The following is a 22,511-nucleotide window of genomic DNA, read 5'->3' on the forward strand; positions in this document are numbered from 1 at the left end:
CTTTTGAACTGGAGGGCTTGATACAGCCTTCATTTAACACATTCACTACAAGACATCTCCCCTTAGCTAAATAAAATCGTCGACAGAATTACATTTAAAAATCATCCTTGGACAGAAGAGGTTTATCTTCCCCACTTATTCATACCTGAAGAGGATCAAAGTTGGGCCCAAGCTTTCCCATAAAGCAACCTTTTCAAATACAGTTATAGTACAATTATTCCATTTCATCACCAGGTCATTCTGTCAGTACAACATCACTGCTCTCACTCCTGCACAACTCATACCTACCAGCTTAGGGGTTAGAGTGAAGGAATATTGAAGACATGGGTGTGAGCCACAGATTTTTAAGCAAAGATCCTGCAACACTGCAACCTTCTACATGTTACTCTAATCCATGTACTGGAGAGGGATGCCTTCATGTGGTGACACATATAACCGGGTGGCTCCACTGCCTTGTTATATAAGCATCCCTAAACTCCCTAATCCCCCAAAGGTTGATGGTGGACCGCAGGAAATGGACAGCTTCTGCCTGTAGTCCATTCTGTTCAACTCCAGATGAAACTTAGGGCCACACCACCACCAATCCAAAATGGTCAGCACTTTCAGAAGTTACCCACTCATGCAGCCTGCAACTCTGTGATACCAATGACTACATGTTCTGGCCACCTGTCACAAACACAATTTGATTTGTGGAGGAGGTGGAAGAAAACACAGGCAAATCAAGGTGAGTTTATTCCTGACAATAGTTCTTTCACCTTAACTTGGCTCAGATTTTTTTCCTTTGGCAATTCGTTGCACATAGCTCAGTGGCAGAAACATAATAAATACTATAGCTCTACATCCTCTCCATAGCACTTCCTAGTGACTAACATCATATTCTTGCATTATACTCTGATTACAGCTCAGCACTGAAGATGGAGGGATGGCAACTTTAGGCCAAGTTAGTGTAATGAGAAAATAGTTTCACCTATGACTTCAGGGGAAGCGGATCAGGAATAAACTCATCTTGTATTTCCCCATGTTTTCTTCCACTTTCTTCCCACATGTCCCAATACCTATACAACCTGATTTTTCATGCATTAAAAAAAAAAAAAAAAAAAAAAAAAAAAAAAAAAAAATAACCCCAAAAGAAAGTTGTGTAGCTACCCTACAGTTTGTAGCAAGATGTTTAAATTATGTTATTTTTAAAAAGTACCGGTACCAGTGCATTTACGATTACATGTCTAACATGTCATAAAAACAGAGGGCAATCTACGGATAACCAGTATTACACAATAAAATAAGGAGTAATTCCAGAAGAAAGTGAAGTAATAAGTCACTGCTCTGGGGGTCGTTTTCTTGGTGGTAGAGGAGGCATTGCAGCACCTCTTCCTTAACTACTTCTTTCTGTATTACATCATGACATTCTCTTGTATGCTATTTATATCACCTTATAGGGATTTAATCCCCGAGCTAGGCAACTATGGCCATATAGCCCCACTAGGTTACAGGAGCGCACTACCTCTCCCAGCACGGCAGTCCCGCGCAAGGCTCGAACTCGCAATCCCCCGATCACGACTCTGATGCTCTACCACTGAGCCACCGTGCCCCCATATCACCTTATAGACCTACTTCGTATCTAGGGTTGTCAATTCAGCTTTTTTATATCAAGGCCTGAGGTATTCATTATAAGTTTTTAAAATCTTTATCAACTTTTAGCAATATTCTAGCAATTTGAGCTTACTTAGCAATTTTCTCTAGCAACATTTTAATGGCTCTGCAATATAATACAATTATGTGTCAGATATGAGTGTTACAGATAACCAGTTCAATTTGTACAAGGAAAGCAAATTTGGCGACCTCTGTGAATCTGGTTTGGCAATTCTGTTTACATCAATATCATACAAAACAATACTTAAGTGTAACATGCATAATAAACTGCTACAGAAGAGGCACTAAGAACTCTCCAAAAACTCTTAGAATAGGACACTAGATAACTGATACAGCAGCTATCACTCTACCCTGCCTCATGCTAAATTCACCCACTTTTATCCACATTCCCATAAATAAGGTGGCCTTCTTGCTCCTCTCCTTTATTAGTTTATTTCTGCATGGGCCCTATTAATATTATCTTGTAAGTTATTTATACAATCTATATCAGTCCTTAAAGGATATAAATAGCACTACAGATAATTCAGAAGTGTAATACTGAAGACAAAACACTGAGAGGAGTTAGCAACCTTCCTTAACCCAATGAACTAGGGATTTTTTTTCTCTCTCTCTCTTTCACTCACTTGCATCTCATGATGATTTTATTCAACTAAGGACAGACTTTTCAAACTGAAAGGGTTAGATACTGTTTCAGTAACCCTTTCATTACAAGAAGCCTTTCCTAAGTTGCAAAAAATCATTCAGTAACAGTAGAGGTAAACTAAAGAATAACATACCCAGATTCGGAGGGGCAACTGACAAGAAAACGTCCCTTGGCTGCAACTGAACAAACATACATAACTCTAAACAATCACGCACACTCTCAAAAACGAGTGCGGTATTTGCAAACAACGGCAGTGGCCCATACACATGTTGTAATGGTCTAATGGTGAGCCAACATCTGCTGGTTCTTGTTCTTGGGTTAGGAGTGCTTGCATATGTAGACAATGTGTATCCATTTCAATCTGACATATTTTCTATTTATTTCTTGCTACCTCTGTATGATTTTACTCAGCTTTAGGAACAAGCTGCAGAAGTAAAGGGGTCAGTAAAGGCCAATATATAAGGTTGGTATACAGGATGTCCCAGGATATAACATACTATCTTCAGGAGGTGATTCTTGGGCTTATTTTGGGTAAAGAAAGTTATATCAACATGTGTCCAAATCTCAACCATTACACAACCATGGTGACCAACCTTATGAACGAATTATGAGGGAGATCATTTTCATTCATTAGGTAATCTGTAACAGTAGCTCAGTAATGACTGATAATTGGACCAATGCTGATACAATAATTTTTATTCAAAGTCAGCCCAAGAATTGCCTTTAGAATTTAGTACATCAAGTCCCGCAACACCCTGTATAACCACTCCAATTTAAAGTCTACCCTTAGCTAAATAATACCACCTGGGGATAACAAGAAAAAAACAAAATACAATATATCATTGAACTGAAAAGTATATGGTGTATAAAATGTAACAACTAACTATTTCCTAGAGAGATATCAAATGTGTAAGAGTAACCAAATTATAGGAGCATGTGTGTATAAAGAAGTAGGTGTGATTCAGGAGAGTAAAATCATATAAAACATGTAAACAGTCCTTGTACAAGTTATGGTTTATCTGAAATGGATGTACATTCAAATACAAAAGTCTGTTCACTTCTCTTGCTTGTTTCATCACTGGAGTCGCAGATTCTTTACAGATACACAGTGGATAAAGGTCCATATTATCACCCACAGATGGACAGTAATACACACATCTATTCACTTTGTCACACTCAAACATTTTTGCATCCAACCATGAATAAGAGGCAGGAGAGGTGAACAGACTACATCTTACTGTACATGATGTCTCAGAAGCATACTTGTCTGTACATACGTCAGTGTTTGTATTCTCGTCAATTTTGCAGTTTTTAAAACACCTCTTCCTTAACTGTTAAGTTTTGCATATTACAGCTTATGATAATCTCATATGTTATCTACACCTTTTTTTTTTTTTACATCAACACAGATTGTATAAATGACATACAAGAAACAATTACAGCCACAGATACAGAAGTAAACTAGTAAGGAAGAGGTGCTGAGGAGCTTCCTTAACCAACAAGAGTATGACTCCAGTATATCTCTGTCAGATGTGTAGTGGGATGAAAGCTTTCCTGTGATTTCATTCCCACAGCTCGCTGATCTTTTTTATTTTATTCTTGATCCCTCCTGACAATTTTATTCAGCTTAGGATAGACATTTCAAACAAGAAGGGTTAGACATAAGCCTTAAAAAACCCTTTCAATATGAAAGGCCTTTTCTAAATTGAATATAATCACCCAGCAGCAGGAAGAATGAAGTAAGAATCACATGACTTGGCTTCAAAGAGTTATCTATGACAAAAGCCAGTGCAGACAGGATGATGTGTTAGAAGCGAGTGCGTATGTAGACACTGGATACGTCGTGTTCACCATAACCCAGCCGTTTGGCATGCTTGAACACCTCGTTTGTGGCAGCGGTGAGGGGCAAAGGCAGCTCCAGAGTATCCCCCATCAACATGCCCAAGCGTAGGTCCTTCTGCATGTGCTGGAGAGGCAGGTGTGTTGGGAACCCACCCTCGATGATTGCTGAAAAAGATTGTGTCCTGAGTTTGCTAATACTGTATATATATCCGTGAATATGGTTTTGCTTAGAACCCACACTTTGATGTCTGCTAAATAATCCATTAAGATTAGGCATTAGCAGTCTGTTTTAACCTAACAAAACTGGGCCACTCCCAATGCCACGACAGGTAAATGGTAACAGGTAAGCTAATATTGCCACCTCTAATATGAAGATGTTAAAATCATGACCTTCAGATAGAATGTGACAGGATCCAGAAACAGAAAGAAGAACCATAAGAGTATGACAAATGTAGGGAACATCACAATTGAAATAAGCCACATGGTCGTTCACTCATCACTAAAGCCTTCTCTGCAATCTATTTATTGCAGATTAAATACCAAAAAAAAGAATATAAAAATCTAAACTAAAAAACATGGATTTCATCATCATCATCCCAACTTTTCCCACCAATGGATGGGGCAAAGAAGAGTCCAGAAAGCAAAAAAAGAAAAACACATGGCAGAAGTACAACTAATCAACAGCATGTCTAGTGAAATGGGCCACTCATCCATTCACTCACCACTCAAGCCCCAGGAGTCCTGGCTCCACCTCACAGACACACCTTCCACATATTATCATCATCATCCAGACCTCCTTTCCCACCCTTTCATCCACAGCTTCACAATAATACAGAAAGTCAGTATAAAGACTGTCAAATTACAAAAGGGATGCCAAACCTTTCTCCTGCAATCCCCCATACAAAATTCATCAACTAGCTCAATCCCTTGTCAGTTCCCTTGCCTGATCAACCTCCGTACCTCTATTTCACACACTGATGGAAGAAAGCAGTGATGAATCAGAAAGCAGCTAAACTTAAATGCTGTGCATTTTACCTTTGCCTTTTTCGACCATAAGGGGACAAGCAAGTGACGTCAGTTCCATGATCTCCATGACGTCCTTCTGCTGTAGGCCTGCTCTATCAGCCAGTGCCATACCCTCAGCCAGCCCCGCCAGTGTCACTCCCGCCATCACTTGCAGCACAAGGTTCATCTTGCTTGCATTGCCAACTTCACCTGTATGTGTTTCATTGCAGGATTAGGGGAGGGAAGGGAAGGGAAGATTTGGCTAGGTTTGGTGATCCTAGTTTAGGTATGGTAAGGGTACGTTAGGCTGGATTAGGTAAGGTATGGTAAGGTAAAATGGTAACTTTTTACTTACATAAAAAAGTTCCCCATTTTAAACTACAGGTGATGCAGAATGAAATGAGTTAATCATTCTGTCTATCATTTAATCCTTTACAGCACTGACTGTCATCAACAAGATCTGTACCATGCTGTGACTCCCTTCACTACTGGGAAGCTCTCTTAAATTGAGCAAAATTGCTTGGTGGCAGTAAGAGTAAAACTGAAAGTACATCATTGGACTGAAGGGGTTTATAATGTCTACAATTTCTAGCTTAACCACAATAACCTGGGCTGCATCCCTTACCCAGATAGAATGAGTTTTTGCCCATGGCCTGGAAGCAGCTCTGGCAGTCATCAAATAGAGACCTGTCCCCTGCCGCCAGTATCACCAATGTACCCTCCTCCGCCTGTACCTTACTGCCCTGTACCTGTGCCTCAAGGTATCTCCCACCACGACCTCCGATGGCCTATGGATGTGACAAAAATTAATCAGTGCCCTCAGGTTTAAAGTTCACCAACACTTCCTTGACAGCTGTGGTAATGGATGGGAGGTGTTGCAACCAATGATCATAAAATTTAATTCCTGACATTTCTACTGATGAAGTTTGTATTGTAAAGGAGTGATACCACAAATTTTGAAACTGTATGAGTAAATATGTATTGAGAACTAGCAAATTCTTTTTGAAAAACTGGACCTTTTGAGAAACAAAAAACCAGAATATTATTACTGCTACTAAATATTACAATCAGGTATTGGGAATTGAGAATGGAAATGGTTCATGATAACTACACCTGGAGAGCTGAGTGAAAACATCTACACATGCTACCATGGAGCATGGTCTCTAAACATTATGTAACGTAGCGCTTCACACTACTGTTACTGTAAACTTAGGGAAACTGGCTAATCATTTTCATTGGTACTGTACATAGAGAACTTATTTAGCAACATTTGTTTTTTACTTTGGACCTACTGGCAAAAACATATAAAACCAGTGATGGAAAATGAGGATATACACTATCATTTCATGAAGTGGAAGTAAAGATATACAGTACGAACATGTCATATATTAAACAGATTATTCATCAAGCAAGTGCTGGCTCTCTGATGAAAGAGTTAGCCAATGCTTTCAATCCTTCAAATACACAATCTGTCAAACCTAGATAACTCTTCAATCTGTATTTCCCTCTGCCTATGATCAAGCAACAAGTTTATGCATCTCAATATGAAGCCTCTGACTCTCTCTCTATCATTCCATTTTTCCTTGGAAGTGCAAAATTTCTGCAGGCTTCAGGCTTTTGATGCTCCATTTTTATATGAAGTATGCTGCACTTACCTCTGCAATATCTTGAGAGGTCTCTGCATCAATACCTGTCATCTCCACATAACCTTTGTCAGCAGACATCTCTTGTAAGACACCACAGTTGCCAAACACCATCTGCAATACAAGTTACAATCATCTACTGCATAAAGGTACTACAGGAGGAGGCGGTGGCTCAATCGCTTGAGAGGCGGCCTCCAGTCCTAACGGACCTAGGTTCAAATCCCGACTGGGTCAGGGAACAGTTTAAGGATTTGAATTTCATTAAATCAGGTTTTACTGATCTACCAGGAGACCCGCCAACATGTCGTAAAAATACCCCTGCTAATACCAATACACCAGTCCTGTATGAGACAGCCCTAGCAAGTACTCAGTGTGAATGGTGAGTGTTAGTGCCGAAGTGATGACATGTGGAGGTGTGTGGTGTGTGGGAGGACTGCTGGGCCTTGATAGCAGGCTGTGAAGCCTTTGCCCAGAGTAGGACACACATTTAAAAAAAAAAAAAAAAAAAAAAAAAAAAAAAGTCATTTTGTTTTACCTGATGAAACTGGGCCTATCAATTAGCTTGTGGTTGCAGGAAATTTGATGAGCCACAGTTATGTGGTAGGAATAAGGCTCCTTGGTTAATAGTCAGATCAATCCTCTAATATGACGACACATGGCCATCAACTGAGCTGGAAGGGGTAATGGAAGTCCATCAGGCTAAAGCAAATGTGCTATATCAACCCCTCCAACCCAAGAAAGTACCCTACCCTGATTATTATTTTATTCCTGCCACCACAAGGCATATATATATTAACACAGGAAGCTCCCCTAATACAGTTCTTTCACCTTAATTTTGTCCAGAGTTTTATCTTTTTGTAGCTTATATCCTGTAACTCAGTGGCAGAAAAATACAATGCTTCAGCTCTACACTCTTTCCACAGCATTTCTTTGTGACTAGCACCGTATCTAGTTTTGCCACGATCCAGAATTCAAGATGGAAAGGGACAATTTTGGGCCAAGTCTGAGTAAACAGAGTGCAGTGAAAAGGAAAATGAAGGCTGTATGAGTATCTGACCCTGAAGAACAAAAATCTATCCAAAGCTGAAATCACAGCCTAGATTTAAACTATTTCTGAGTCATATGTTGATAAGGCGCCTTAACCCACTAAACCAACATACAACCCAACGCTGTAAATGGCTTCCTGGGTTATGGAAAACGATTTAGCTTGTCACTCAGTGTAGAGTCATTTGACTTAGCACTACATGAGGCGAATGAATGGTGTGCACCCCCACCTACTGAAGCACCATACTATACTGAACTCAAAATTATCTACTGCACTGGAGAAACTGACTCTGCCTTACAATTGGGAGGAGGTGAGGATCTTAAGACACAGAAGGTGATGTCTGACATAGGTAGAAGTTCCTGCTAACTGGTATTGCCAAATTATTTATTTAGCTTAAGTCAATGTTTGGTTGGTGTTAAGGAATCCATCCAGTTTGAAGTTTCACCCAAGATCAACAACAGCAAGAATATGACGCAAAAGACATCCTGGGGCCACATACACATGATCTCAACCAATTTATAAACAAATCTCCACAAAAGTTTACTGTTATCAGGGACTGCTTTACTTTTCAAATCTTTTCCACTTCATTATTTACTATGAAATGACTGTGAAGTGCCTGGCAGCTGTATGAATTAAGACACACATATACAGCGTATGGGCAATTTTATACACAATTTAAGCTTACATGAGTTTATGACTCCTTACTACTCTGGCTTACTTTTTTTTTTTTTTTAGCAACCTATGACTCTGATACATAGAAGAATGTGATGTCTGCAGCAACTATGACATTAATTTCTGGTTATCAGTGCTGCCAGACGATTTTATCAAACTTAAAAAAGGTCAATGAGTTATGATGAGGGCTTTACTTAACCCCTCATGTTCAAAGGTTAACTTACAATTGACAAAACTGTCTGGAGATGGCATGAATATGATGCAAGAGACACAATTTTTCTGCATACAATATTTCTGTAAGCTTCCAAAACTGATTCTTTCTCTGCATAAAAAAAATTACAATTCTTTGGCTTATATACATTTCTGGTGACCCAAGAATTAAAAAAGAGAGAGAGAGAGAGGAAGAGGTCCTTTGGCTTACATTTTTGGCAACCTGAGGATCTGATACACAGGAGAAGGTGATGTCAGCAGCAGCTATGACATCTGAAGGCGTCATCATCTCTTTCGCTCCAGCATTCACGAAGTCACTGCACTGTAACCAGAAAATCAGGAAGGCATTAAATTTTATTCCATCATCCTTCAATCATTGGGAATATACTGTAGGATGATGGATGACTGAAGACTGAAGATAAAGATAATATAGACGATGATGATGATGGTGATGATGATGATGATGATGATAATACGTCATCATCATCTACAGACACCCATCCTTTATGCTACAAACAGTAGAGAGTGGAATGATTTAGTTAAGTCCTCCATTCTCCCCATTTCACTCAGAATCCAACTCCATCCAAAATTCTTCCTTAGCCTTTATCATTCTTTTTCTGTGCCTGCCCTCCTCTCTTCCTATTTCTCCCATCTTTCCTGTCACTTCTTATTCCTTTTCTTTCTTTTACAGGTGACTTTACATTGAATGACAAGCCAAATGGTTTCCTATAAGCCAAGAAACCATTTACAATGCTGGGTGGTAACCATATAACCAAACCATACGTGCTCCCTACATGTCAACAAGTGGGTTGGTGGAGGGTTAGTGCCCCTCCCCATAAAACAAATAACTCATAAGTCAAATGGCCACCCCTTACGGGATTATGGCGTCTGGCAATAGACAGAAATAAGAAAACCTGGATAAAAGGTATACACAGTAATTTTGTTGAGGTGGTGCAGAATACAAGAATAAGAGTCACCTTGGGATCACCCTGCACTGAATGTTGATGTAGTGTATATATGGGAGGGGAGAGGATAGAGGCCACTGAATCGAAGGGAGAGATGCGGAGGAGAGATGGGAGAGATGCGGAGGAGAGATGGGAGAGAAAAAGAGAGGGGAAAGGAAGGTGAATGGGGACGGGTGAGGAGGCAGAGGAAGGAAGGAAGCAGGAAAGATGAGAGAGGTGATGAGAGAGGCGGGAGGAAAGTGAAAAGCAGAGGAGGCTGGAGAGGAGGGAAGGGTGAAACAAGGGGAGAGAGAGAGAGGGGGGGGGAGGTGCGAGAAATGAGTCGTGGATATAAAAGAAGGGATGGTCATTATATTTAGTGTGACAACGAAGAAAGGAGGAAGGGAAGTTAGGACTGAGTGACTTTGAAGAACGGAGAGAAAGTAGAAGTGGAGGAAAGGGAGAGAAGGAATGCGGAGAAATGTTATGAGTGGAGGAGAGGGAAAAGGATAAAGAGAACGCAGGGAAGGCGGGCTGAGAGAGACAGGGAGGGAGGGTGAGAGTAGAGCAGGAAGGGACAGAGAATGAAAGGTGACTGAAAGAACGAGGGAATAGGGAGAGGAAGTGGACATAGGGAGAGAGGCAAAGATGGGGAGAGGAAATGGACATAGGGAAAGAGGCAAAGATGGGGAGAGGAAGTGGACATAGGGAGAGAGGCAAAGATGGGGAGAAAACGCAAAAGAGATGGGGGAAGAGAGAGAGAGCAGAGGAAACAGGGAAGGTGTAGCAGGTTAGTCTGACCTTGATGCGTTCGAGAGGTAAGGATTCTCTCTCTCTCTCTCTCTCTCTGTCTTTCGTCTGGCTAAGTTTGCAAGCTTCGTTCAGTCAAATACAAGTGTCCTTTCGCCTCTCCTGTCTTTCTTTTACAGCTGGATTTTAAAATAAATGAAACCCCTGAGTGTAACTGTCGTCAAGCAGCAAAAGGTACAAAATAACAGTAGTAGTAGTAGTAGTAGCAGTAGTAGTAGTAGTAATACGAGGAGGAGGAGGAGGAGGAGGAGGAGGAGTAGCACAATTGCTGTTGTAGTAGTAGCTGTAACCACCACCACCACCACCACCAAAAACAATAATTAGAAGAAATCACCAATCTGAAGGGAAACAGTCAAGAGGTTTGCGAACATGGAACCAGCTTCTTACGTAACACAACCTGCTCTACAGTTTCATGGGTTTTAACACCTTGGTAGGGATGGTGGCAACAAAACTCTCTCCCCCCCCCCCAACCACCACCTCTTTCCCTATGGACGACGACGCTCCCTCCCTCATTTAATGTCTACTGACAAAGCAGTTTTATTACAATGAGTCCAATCCCCTCCCCCTCCCCCCCCTCTCTCTATTTTTAGATTAACAATACAGTTTTATCATTACAATTCTGGCTGGTCCTCCTCCCTCTTTTTTACATGAATTCAGTAACAATACACTTTTATCACCACAACCGGAGAGAGAGAGAGAGAGAGAGAGAGAGACCACTAGTGGCAGGGCGTCTCCACCTGCCACAGTAAAATTCCAAAGACAAAATCCGTACCTAAAATTGTGCTATTTTTTTTTTTTTTACTCGTATTTATAATTTGACAATATATTCGAAAATAACCAATATGGCGTCGGCAACATCCGCCGAGGAGTAGTTGCCATTTCGTCTTTATTAGAGGCTTTTTCCACTGGTGCCAGAAGTGCCAACCCAAATCCACAGACATCGCTACACTTGCTCACAAAATCACTGGATAGCAGCAGCAGTAGTAGAAATAGTAGTAGTAGTAGTAGCAGTAGTAGTCTAATGGTGGCGGCGGCGGTGGTGATGATGGTGGTAGTAACAATGATGATAATAATGATTACAATAATAATTAATAATAATAATAATAATAATAATAATAATAATAATCTTTGATTTCTCAGTAGCAACAGTTCTTCAAAGAATTAACAAGTGCTCAAAGCCTAGAAATAATCTGACAATCCACAAGTACCACTGCATAAGACCACTGGCACCAGCTATACTCTTTTCATGTTAACCTGGCACAGATTTTCTTCCATATGCAGCTAATTTCACGTACGTCACTGGCAGAAAAGGGCAGTGCTACGGCGACATCCTAACCATTCCACTTCATCCTGACTATACCCCTTTTCCTTTAACTTGGCCCAAAAGTGGCACCTCACCATCCTGATACCACAAGAATATGTTGCTAAACACTAAGATGTAATACAAAATGAATAAAGAGCCGTAGCACTGGCTTTTCTGCCACTGAGATAAAGTACGTGAAGAGCTTTGAAAGGACGAAAAAGTGGGCCATGTTAAATACACATATAAATATCTTAGCTAATGTTTTCGCAAAATTGAAGCAACCGCTGGATGTGTTAAAATCTCAAGTATATCACTAGATCTTTACAAACATCTCTAGAATATCGCTAGGTTTCTTGTCGCCATTAAGACTTGTGGTATATAGAGGCGGACAAAGCGCTAAACTTGGCAACTCAGACGGTGCACTAGCTCGTCGCGCCTCCTCAGTCTGGCTCTAACGCTGCCTGCGTGGTAATCTCGCTCGCACCACGAGGCATTAAAATTAAATAACCCCTATAGTATTCTCGTCCAGTATTATGCTTACTGTTCCTGTGATGTCTGTGGATAAGTAGCGGTTACGTTATGGTGGACAAGTGGATGAAAGCGGACGCCGACGGTGAAACATTAACGTCTGACTGGAGGAGCTGGTTAGTATGTGTGATGGGAAGGCGAGTTGGCTGCAACCAGAGCCGGCCCTGGCAGTCAGCTGATCCTAAGCATTCTCCCATTTATTTATTTTATTCATTTATTTATTTTGGGGGGTTAATACACGGTGTGAACGTTGTAAACTATCATCATTCATATCGTGTTGCGTCGTAAGTTATCATCAGTCATTTCGGTTTTTTTTTTTTTCCCCCCCTCCATTAAATGCATGGGATGTGAACTGGCACACCCTGTGACAGTTTTATCTAAGTTCCCGTCTCTTCATCATCATCATCATCACTCAACTAACCACCAACTAACTGGGTGAGGGCTTCATAAACTTAGCTAAATACAACGAATAGTTCAGGACAAAAGTTTAAATATTTAGCACCATGAGAATGCCAAAGCCCGTTGGTTTGTTTGTGTGTGCAACTGTTTACCCGGTACAGGATATGACGCACTCTGACATGACGCTGATTCTACATAAGCCTAAAACTGATTTGGGGAAGAATTTATGCATGACCTTCACCAACATGTAAGATGAATAAGCCTCTATGGCATCTACATATATTCTGAAGAAATTCTTTTTGGGCGTAAAATTTTTCATTTCCTGATCCCAATAATCTTCAAGTTTCTTAGAGATTACTGCAATGTGGACAAATGGGTTTCAGTTCCATATAACTAAACATCGAAAACGAAGGCGGCAAATTTTCCTTGGTATGCTTGCTTGAGTGTATTAGTGTGCTTACACATGACATTTGACACGACACAGACTTATGACACCCGGAAAACTGATCAAGGGCAGAAATTATTACGGACCTCGGCCAGTTCCTGCGGGTATACATAACCTACTGCGTAACCTTTAGATATAACATAATTAAGGCCAAATATATGACAGGAGGGGTAACAGTAAGGACACAGATGGCTTACAAGGCAATAATAAAAGATGATTTAGGGTAAACAGATCGCTAAGGTGGTGAGGGCAGAAAACGTTTTTGCCAGGAACGTCAAAGTATCTCTGCCATTTGGCCGGTGAGAGGGTGACCATGTGTGGCTTCATTAACATTATGACAATTAGATGGCTGCCTACTACCTCTTGCCTTACCAATTTACGCAATGCACAGGCTACGTTAATATTATCTTGTCTCCTAACACTCTCATGATAGGAACAATTATTATTCTACTATTCTATTTCACCTAACACCAGATGACTGCAGTTAGCTTCGAGTTAGTCATACGAGCCGGGAACGATATCGCCTCCATCAGTAACCTTGCCATCTGATTACGGTGCGACGGTGACATGGCTGCCTTGATTAGCATTTACTCTTACAGTTAACCGTAATTACCGTGTCCTTAACAGCCTTGTCGACCACTTGTGCCTCATAACAGTATATTTCCAGACAGACCACGCTATGTTCTCGTGCATCAACCCTCTCGCACTCGGGTCAACTCTACCATCCTGTTCATTTCCAACTAACTCTTAGTTTACACCGGTATTAGGCTGGGAGTGAATCATAAGGTCCTGGGAGTGTTAAGGTGAAAGAGAAAATAGAGAAGGAATGAAGGGAGGAAGCGAGAGCATGAGAGGGGAGGAAAGAGAAGAGCGAAACGGAGGAGGGCATTAAGTAGCATTTACAAAGGAGATAAAAGCATCCTTGCTGAGAGGGTACGGTGGGCTTGTGACCATGGCTGCCTTGATTAACATTCATTGTCACAGTTAACCGTAATAACAGTAGCCTTACCACCTTACCTCCCCGTTGACCTCCTCGTAAGCCTGTACATATTTTCTTGAATTATATAACTGCACTATACTGATGCAAAAAATAAAATAATAACGAGTACTATGGAATGATTAAAAAAAAAAAAAACAGTTGTGGGAAGAATTAAATGGCGGTAACAAAAATCGCGTCAGTAAAAAAAGAAAAAAGTATATTTCAAGTTTCACAGGCCGGCTACTCTATGGATACAAAATTACCGTACCACATAGACAATCGTGTTTTTACGATATCCTATCACATACACAATCAACCCACTGTGTGTGTGTGTGTGTGTGTGTGTGTGTGTGTGTGTGTGGACAGAGAGAGAGAGAGAGAGAAAGAGAGAGAAAGAGAGAGAGAGAGAGAGAGAGACAGTTATATTAATGTCAAGGGGGGAACAAGTTACACAAGTTCTGATGCCAGACCAGCAGTTTATATGGATTACAAATTCCTACACAAGGTTACAGTATGGCTAAGGTTTTTCTATATGTCTCTCTCTCTCTCTCTCTCTCTCTCTCTCTCTCACACACACACACACACACACACACACACACACACACACACACACACACACACATTCATCTTCATTTCATTCCCACAGTCGGTTTCTTTTCAGCTAACAAAGATTCTTATTCCTCTTCAGCTCAGTTGATGGCCAAGTATGGTCAGACTGGAGACTGGAGGGGTCACTTTGACTAGTAACCAAGGAGACTGATTCCTACCTCTTACTAAGGTTCACAGAATTTCACGGAACCACGATTTGGTATCTAATTGTGGGAGATGTCAAGTTCCGTCAGATAATAATAATAGTAATAGTAGTAGTAGTAGTAGTAGTAATAATAATAATAATAATAATAATAATAACTGGCATAGTGCTCCCCTCTTCATGCAAACACCACCATGGCTCCAACACACCTGACTCAGTATAATATTCAACCTCTAACCCAGGTGACCAACTCTCCCCCACTGGCTATAAACCTGCAATGGTGTCAACAAGGCCTCGCTGGCTACGATAATATCCCTGCCCCGTATTCGCGTCAATTAAAGAGGCTCCCCAACACCTCCACCGTTGCGATTTATTTTTGGATCCTGCTCGTTGATACTCGTATAATTTTGTACCGTACTTAAAAACAATAAGGCGACAGCAGAATGATTTATGCAACACAGAAGAGAATTGTAATATTTAATCCCTAACACCTCCACCGTTGCGATTTATTTTTGGATCCTGCTACTTAAAATTTTGTACCGTATTTAATACGAGTAGGGCGATATCAGAACGATTTACGCAACACAGAGGAGGATGGTAATGTATAATAAGCAAAATAAATCGCTTAGGAGGAGGTGTTAGGGAGCTTCCTTAACCGGCAAGACTGCAGCCCTGTATCATGGTCCCCAGGGTAGGGTAGTTGTATTACTTTCTTACGTACCTTATGCCTCTTTATTCTTCACTTTAACTATACCTGGTAGTACTTTCACCTTAACCTGGTCCAGCTTTTTACTCTTTTAGTCGCTTATTTCACGTAGCTCAATGGCAGAAAACGATAATGCTACAGCTCTGCATCCTTTCCATAGCACTTCTTCGTGAGTGGCACCGTATTCCAGCGTTCATCTATTGTTATAACTCACAGTTTAAGATGGAGAGATGTCAGTTTTGAGCCAAGTTAGAGTAAAATTAGTTTAAGAGAATTTTCTTCTTCGTGACTAGCATCATATTCTCGTGTTAATCTTTTGTACAGCACAGCACTGGAGACGGTACGAATAATTCCTTAAATCTGTCAAGGTCCTTATAATGGTACCAATAATTCCCTGCCGCAGCTTCCATGACACGATAAATTCCGAGTCAGTGGTGCGAATAACAGAGTGTCCAGACCTCCCAGTGGTGCGAATAAGAGAATGTCCAGCCAGACCTCCCAGTGGTGCGAATAAGAGAATGTCCAGCCAGACCTCCCAGTGGTGCGAATAAGAGAATGTCCAGCCAGACCTCCCAGTGGTGCGAATAAGCGAGTGTCCAGACCTCCCACGGTACGAATTTAAGTCCGTGTCAAGTGTGTGTCAAGCCCCCTCTCACTCCCTCTCATCTTTCATCCCCTTCAAGCTCTGCCTATCTTTGGACGCAGAACAAACACCCACTTCTGTAGCTTCAGATTTTTGTTTTCATTCTATCTGGCAATGAGACTCGAAATTTATTATTACCCTGTCCTACGGTGGGAAAGGAGGTCCGGATGATGATGAGATTATTATTATTATTATTACTGTTATTATTCCTGAAGCTCAATGGACTTTTATTATACCTCACGGAAGCTCGAGATTTTTAAATTATAACTACTGCTGATGCCTTGATGTTTTTGTTATTATTATTATTACTAAAGTTCAAGCGCTTTTTTTTTTTTTACAATTATTATCATCAACGAAGCTCTAGGACTTTTATCATCTCCTATCATCACACTGTACGGTACTACAAAATATTCTCAGCCTTCGTTTTCAGAGTTTAAAATAATCGTCACACTTCTGCCAAAACCTTCAAAGCCTTAGTTCTGAAGTTTAAATTAATGTTCACAGTTCCGTCAAAACACCCTCGCCCTCAGATTTTTACAAACACTGGCCACACTACTGCCAAAACATTCTCAGTCTTAGTCCTGGAGTTCTGTATGTTGGTCAGTTACGCCTCTACATCACGTCATTTTCACCCCTGCATCACGTCATTCTCACCTCTACATCGTCATCCTCACCTCTACATCACGCCATCCTCACCTCTACATCGTCATTCTCACCCTCACATCACGTCATTCTCACCTCTACATCGTCATTCTCACCCCCACATCACCTCATTCTCACCTCCACATCACGTCATTCTCACCTCTACCTCTTAACAATGGCACTCCCTCTTGACTGAACACACACCAGCTGTCCAACACCTCACACCTGTGCCCACCCATCATTACCGACCCACTTAGCAATTCAGCCGTATTTCCACTAATTTTAAGCCAAGTTGCAGTGGACTGAGCATAGATGTTCCTATATACACATCACAACTGCCAACAGCTGTACCCACCCTTCATTACATACCCACCTAACTATCCAGAGCCTTACATCCGTTTATTCTAGGCGAAGTAACAGTGAACAGAGCACAGTTGTTCCTGTATACACACCACCAATGCCAACACCTGTGCCCACCCACCATCACACACCTACTTAGCCATCCACTATAGGCAATAAAGCCGCTCATCCGCTGTGTCTCACCCAGGCTGCTCTCTGCTCTCATCAACCCATCCTCACAGTTTGAATAGAACCTCCCGCAATGGGGAGTTTAAAGGTTCACAAATACCCTTTGTTAACTCCACCGCTCAACACCAGCCCACCTGTACCAAGATTCACATCTCCTAATAATGCCTCTCGTCGGCTGAGGTTACTTCTTTCCTACTGACAACGTGGTGATCTGAAGCCACTCATTTTGTTCATGTACAGAGTGTACCTCGAGATTTTTGGACAAACTTCAGATTATTCAAAGGCTAATGATGAGGAGAAAATGCTATCAACAAGGAGCCAAGACTTAACCACTGCAGTTATAATTATTGATGGGTTCATGGATGAATTATAAGGAAGACCATTTCCACCCACACGGTCATAAGTAACTGTGGGTCCAGAACAGCTCAGTTGATGAAATCCGACTAGTAACCATGGAGATTCATTCCCTCCCCATAACTAAGGCTTACTGTATAGATTTCCCTGCAACCACAACTTGCATTTAAGCCATGAGTGATACAGTTCCGTCAAATGAAAACAAAATGGCTATAGCTGTTATTCTACCCTCTCCTATCAGCTGCACAGGATTACTATTTAATCTGTACCACCACCACCACCACCACCACCACGCTAAACATCTGTGCTCCCCACCAACACTGACGCACATCCTCACCTACATAGCAATCAATTCATCCATCCGCTGATTCTCTCTCTCTCTCTCTCTCACACACACACACACACACACACACACACACACACACACACACACACACACACACACACACACACACACACAGAGTCTTACACAACCACAAACTCTTTCACTCACTGGCTCGCATCAGCTTATTCACCCACCATGCAAAACCACCTACACTCACGCAACACCACCTGACATTATTCTCTCTCTCTCTCTCTCTCTCCTACTACTACTACTACTACTTTTTTCAGTGCCAACCTACTCACCAACTTCATTCATGCCCACACCAACAATCGTCTCCTTAACTGCATTGCCCAAGTCTACAATAATCAATACCTTCACTACCCACGTACGGTACTCAAGTCATTCATTCACGCCCCCACCTACAATGCTTCCATTCATACCCTTTACTGCATTACCCACGTTTCTCTCTACCCAAGTACTTCAATCATGTCCCCACTAACACCCACGCCTTTAACAACCTCAAAATACTACCAACCCTATTCAACAATCAACATATTCACTACTTGCACTCTCTCTCTTTCACACTTACAACCTACAGCAACTCATTCACACTTATTCACTACTCACATACCCTACTCACTAAATACCGTACTTCATTAATGCCAACCGTATTCATACTTTCAAAGACATCATCTCATTCTTGCACACTCAACACACTCATCCACTCGACACCCACCCACCCTACTTGGAATTTCAGTCATGTCTACTGTACAGCTACAGCACGAGGCCTCCACCTTGACTATCACTACACAACACTTCCCCAGTCGATACATTTACACGTCCGGCTAACGTAGTGCTGGAGAGGGATGCCGCCTTCACGTGGTGGCACCGATATAACTGGTCGGCTGAGCTGTCTGGTTAAATAGATGTCCTTCAACTACCTATCGCCCGAAAGGATGGTGGTTTTTCGGGGAAGGGCAACCCAAGTCTGCAGCCCACCAGGTTCGCATTACTGGTGAACCTGGGGCAATGACTACAACTACCAGTATTTACCTAACGTACTCACTCCTCCATTCATGCATCCACCTACACCAACCATCACCTCCATTCACACTCAACACCACTCCACTATTCACCCACCAGCTTATCTCATAGATCTCCCTTCCATCACAGACACCTAAAAATACTACTAAAAAATATATTACCTACACTGTTCCATAACCAGTATACCCAATTCTGACAAGCAGTTCATTCATGCCACCACCCACACCAACTCCATTCACACACAATATAACCCCACTCTTCCAATCAATACACTCCACCACTAACTCACCTCAGGAATGAACCTTATCTCTCCTCCACGATCCACCAGCATCCTGTCCTCCACTCCCATCCACTTATCCACCTACCAGCAACCCTAGCCTTCCACCTACCCAGTGTCCAACAACCGGCACAATATACTCAACCTCCCATCCTTCACCATCCTCATCTCCCCACCCCTCCATCCCCATCCCTCCTCCTAATCATCCACCTCACTGCTCATCCTCTTGTAATGGCATCAGCTCAGAGGAACGACTTGCCATACATCATTTATCAGGATGTCCAAGAGATGTGTCTTACCTCTCATTCCTACCTCATATACAAGGCCCATCAAATATCAAACCACCATGACTTAGTATTCAATCTTCTGGAGCGGCCCGGCTCCATCAGTTAAAAACCAGTCGACTAAACCTCCATTCTCCATCTATCAACATCTCATCCATTCCATTCACCCACTCACTCATCCATATCAACTCCCTACCCACCCACAAATACATCCAACATTTTTTCCATCTACCCTCATCCACATCCACTCACCCATCCATCCATCCATCAACTATATCAACTCTCCACCAATACATTCATCCACCAACATTCCATCCGTCCACCCACATCCACCAACCACACATCTCTCCATCTACCCGCACATACACTTACCACTACCCCATCCCACCCACATCCACCATCCACTCATCCACTTGACTATGAATCCTCTTACACTTTGGTCAGCTCAGAGGAACGACATGGCCTGGGCGACATCAGGATCAGTTTACCCAGCAGACGTGTCAAATCCCTCGCGTCTAGGCTTTAAAATGACGCCAGTGGTCTTGCCTTCATGATAAGCAACCCCTTGTAGTGGATGTTATGCGAGTGTATGTGCTGTGCTGTAGAAGACGGTAGGTGTGGTAAAAGACAGGTGTGGTAAAGACGGTAGGTGTGGTAGAAGACGGCAGGTGTGGTACGATTTGGTGTGTGGTACGCTGAGATGTGGTGTAGACCTATGTGGAAAAGAGTAGTGATGTGGAATATTTGGCAAGGTGTGGTAATGTGCGGTATTTTTAAGGTGTGGCAGTGTGGTGTGTCTGAGGTGTGGTAGGAAATGGTGTGGTAGTGAAAAGAGTGTGCAAGGTGTATTAGTGATTCTGTTTACTGCTAAGCTAAATAACTTTTCATTTTTATTGCCGTTCGATCACGTAAAATTTGAATACTGAGAGAGAGAGAGAGAGAGATTAAACGGCTATATAAAAGAAAAGTGTTTAGTATCCCAATATATATTTTCTTAACAACGTACTGAAGCAAGCGTTGACCTTAATGTTAAACAGGAAGAGGAGGTTCTGGTGACTGACAACGGCGTGGGAGGGAAGCCTTGTAAATAGCCTGTGTGTGTGTGTGTGTGTGTGTGTGTGTGTGTGTGTGTGTGTGTGTGTGTGTGTGTGTGTGTGTGTGTGTGTGTGTGTGTGTGTGTGTGTGTGTGTAAAGAGATGGAGAAAATGATTAAGGAAGTTCACTTTATTGTGTGTACATATACTGTGTGTGTGTGTGAGAGAGAGAGAGAGAGAGAGCGCCACAGTGCTCTTATCAATACCTTCGAATAATGACCAAATCCACATCACGCCATAATGAGCATATGACAACACCTGACAACATAATGACCACATGACAACACCTGACAACATACTGACTTCATGACAACACCTGACAACATACTGACCACATGACAACACCTGACAACATACTGACCACATGACAACACCTGACAACATACTGACCACATGACAACACCTGACAACATACTGACCACATGACAACACCTGACAACATACTGACCACATGACAACACCTGACAACATACTGACCACATGACAACACCTGACAACATACTGACCACATGACAACACCTGACAACATAATGACTAAATGACAACACCTGACAACATACTGACCACATGACAACACCTGACAACATAATGACTTCATGACAACACCTGACAACATACTGACCTCATGACAACACCTGACAACATACTGACCACATGACAACACCTGACAACATACTGACCACATGACAACACCTGACAACATACTGACCACATGACAACACCTGACAACATACTGACCACATGACAACATACTGACCACATGACAACACCTGACAACATACTGACCACATGACAACACCTGACAACATACTGACCACATGACAACACCTGACAACATACTGACCACATGACAACACCTGACAACATACTGACCACATGACAACACCTGACAACATACTGACCACATGACAACACCTGACAACATACTGACCACATGACAACACCTGACAACATAATGACTAAATGACAACACCTGACAACATACTGACCACATGACAACACCTGACAACATAATGACTTCATGACAACACCTGACAACATACTGACCACATGACAACACCTGACAACATAATGACTAAATGACAACACCTGACAACATACTGACCACATGACAACACTTGACAACATAATGACTAAATGACAACACCTGACAACATACTGACCACATGACAACACCTGACAACATAATGACTTCATGACAAAACCTGACAACATAATGACCACATGACAACACCTGACAACATAATGACCACATGACAAAACCCGACAACATAATGACCATGACAACACCTGACAACATACTGACCACATGACAACAAACTGACCACATGACAACACCTGACAACATAATGAGCACCTGACAGCACTGCACATGACATACAAAGCACCCAACACATCGAGCACTTGAGCACTGTAGACCCACGCCGTGCTGGAGAGGGACGCCTTCACGTGGTGGCGGTGCCCTGTTATAAAAACGTCCCTCAATCTACTCTCTATCTCCCCAAAAGACGACTGAAAGCTGCAGGAGGAGGGCAGCTTCAGCCTGCAGTCCACTGGGTTCACGTTCCTATTACTACCACTACACTAACACTATTGCACATTATATACGACGCAAAAAGATACCAGTGACGATGGCTACTAACGGCACATACACCATCCACTTAACATATGGCAAATCCGCACATACCTCCCGATTAACTAACATATTCTGAGCGGGCACACACACACACACACACACACACACA

At 42.0% G+C, this 22,511-nt stretch overlaps 2 protein-coding genes across 2 annotated transcripts in view; one reads left to right on the forward strand and one right to left on the reverse strand.

Moving 5' to 3' along the window:
• Positions 1-3,554: 3,554 nt before the first annotated feature.
• The window catches only part of Ndf (Nucleosome-destabilizing factor), a 69,688-nt gene continuing 50,731 nt past the window's right edge, over positions 3,555-22,511 (reverse strand). The window contains exons 8-12 of the mRNA XM_080286536.1: positions 8,922-9,032; positions 6,796-6,897; positions 5,766-5,928; positions 5,171-5,350; positions 3,555-4,300 (exon numbers count right to left, since the gene is read on the reverse strand). Of these exons, the coding sequence (XP_080142662.1) occupies positions 4,101-4,300; positions 5,171-5,350; positions 5,766-5,928; positions 6,796-6,897; positions 8,922-9,032 (756 nt within the window). The 3' untranslated portion in view covers positions 3,555-4,100. The remainder of the gene's footprint in view (positions 4,301-5,170; positions 5,351-5,765; positions 5,929-6,795; positions 6,898-8,921; positions 9,033-22,511) is intronic.
• Positions 12,228-22,511, forward strand: part of LOC145418107 (uncharacterized) — a 38,613-nt gene continuing 28,329 nt past the window's right edge. Inside the window, exon 1 of the mRNA XM_080286639.1 lies at positions 12,228-12,411. The gene's annotated coding sequence lies outside the window, so the exon portion shown is untranslated. The remainder of the gene's footprint in view (positions 12,412-22,511) is intronic.

The sequence above is a fragment of the Coenobita brevimanus genome, chromosome 112 (genome assembly GCF_032717465.1).
Source record: "Coenobita brevimanus isolate Jiangsu-jjx chromosome 112, ASM3271746v2, whole genome shotgun sequence".
NCBI lineage: Eukaryota > Metazoa > Arthropoda > Malacostraca > Decapoda > Coenobitidae > Coenobita > Coenobita brevimanus.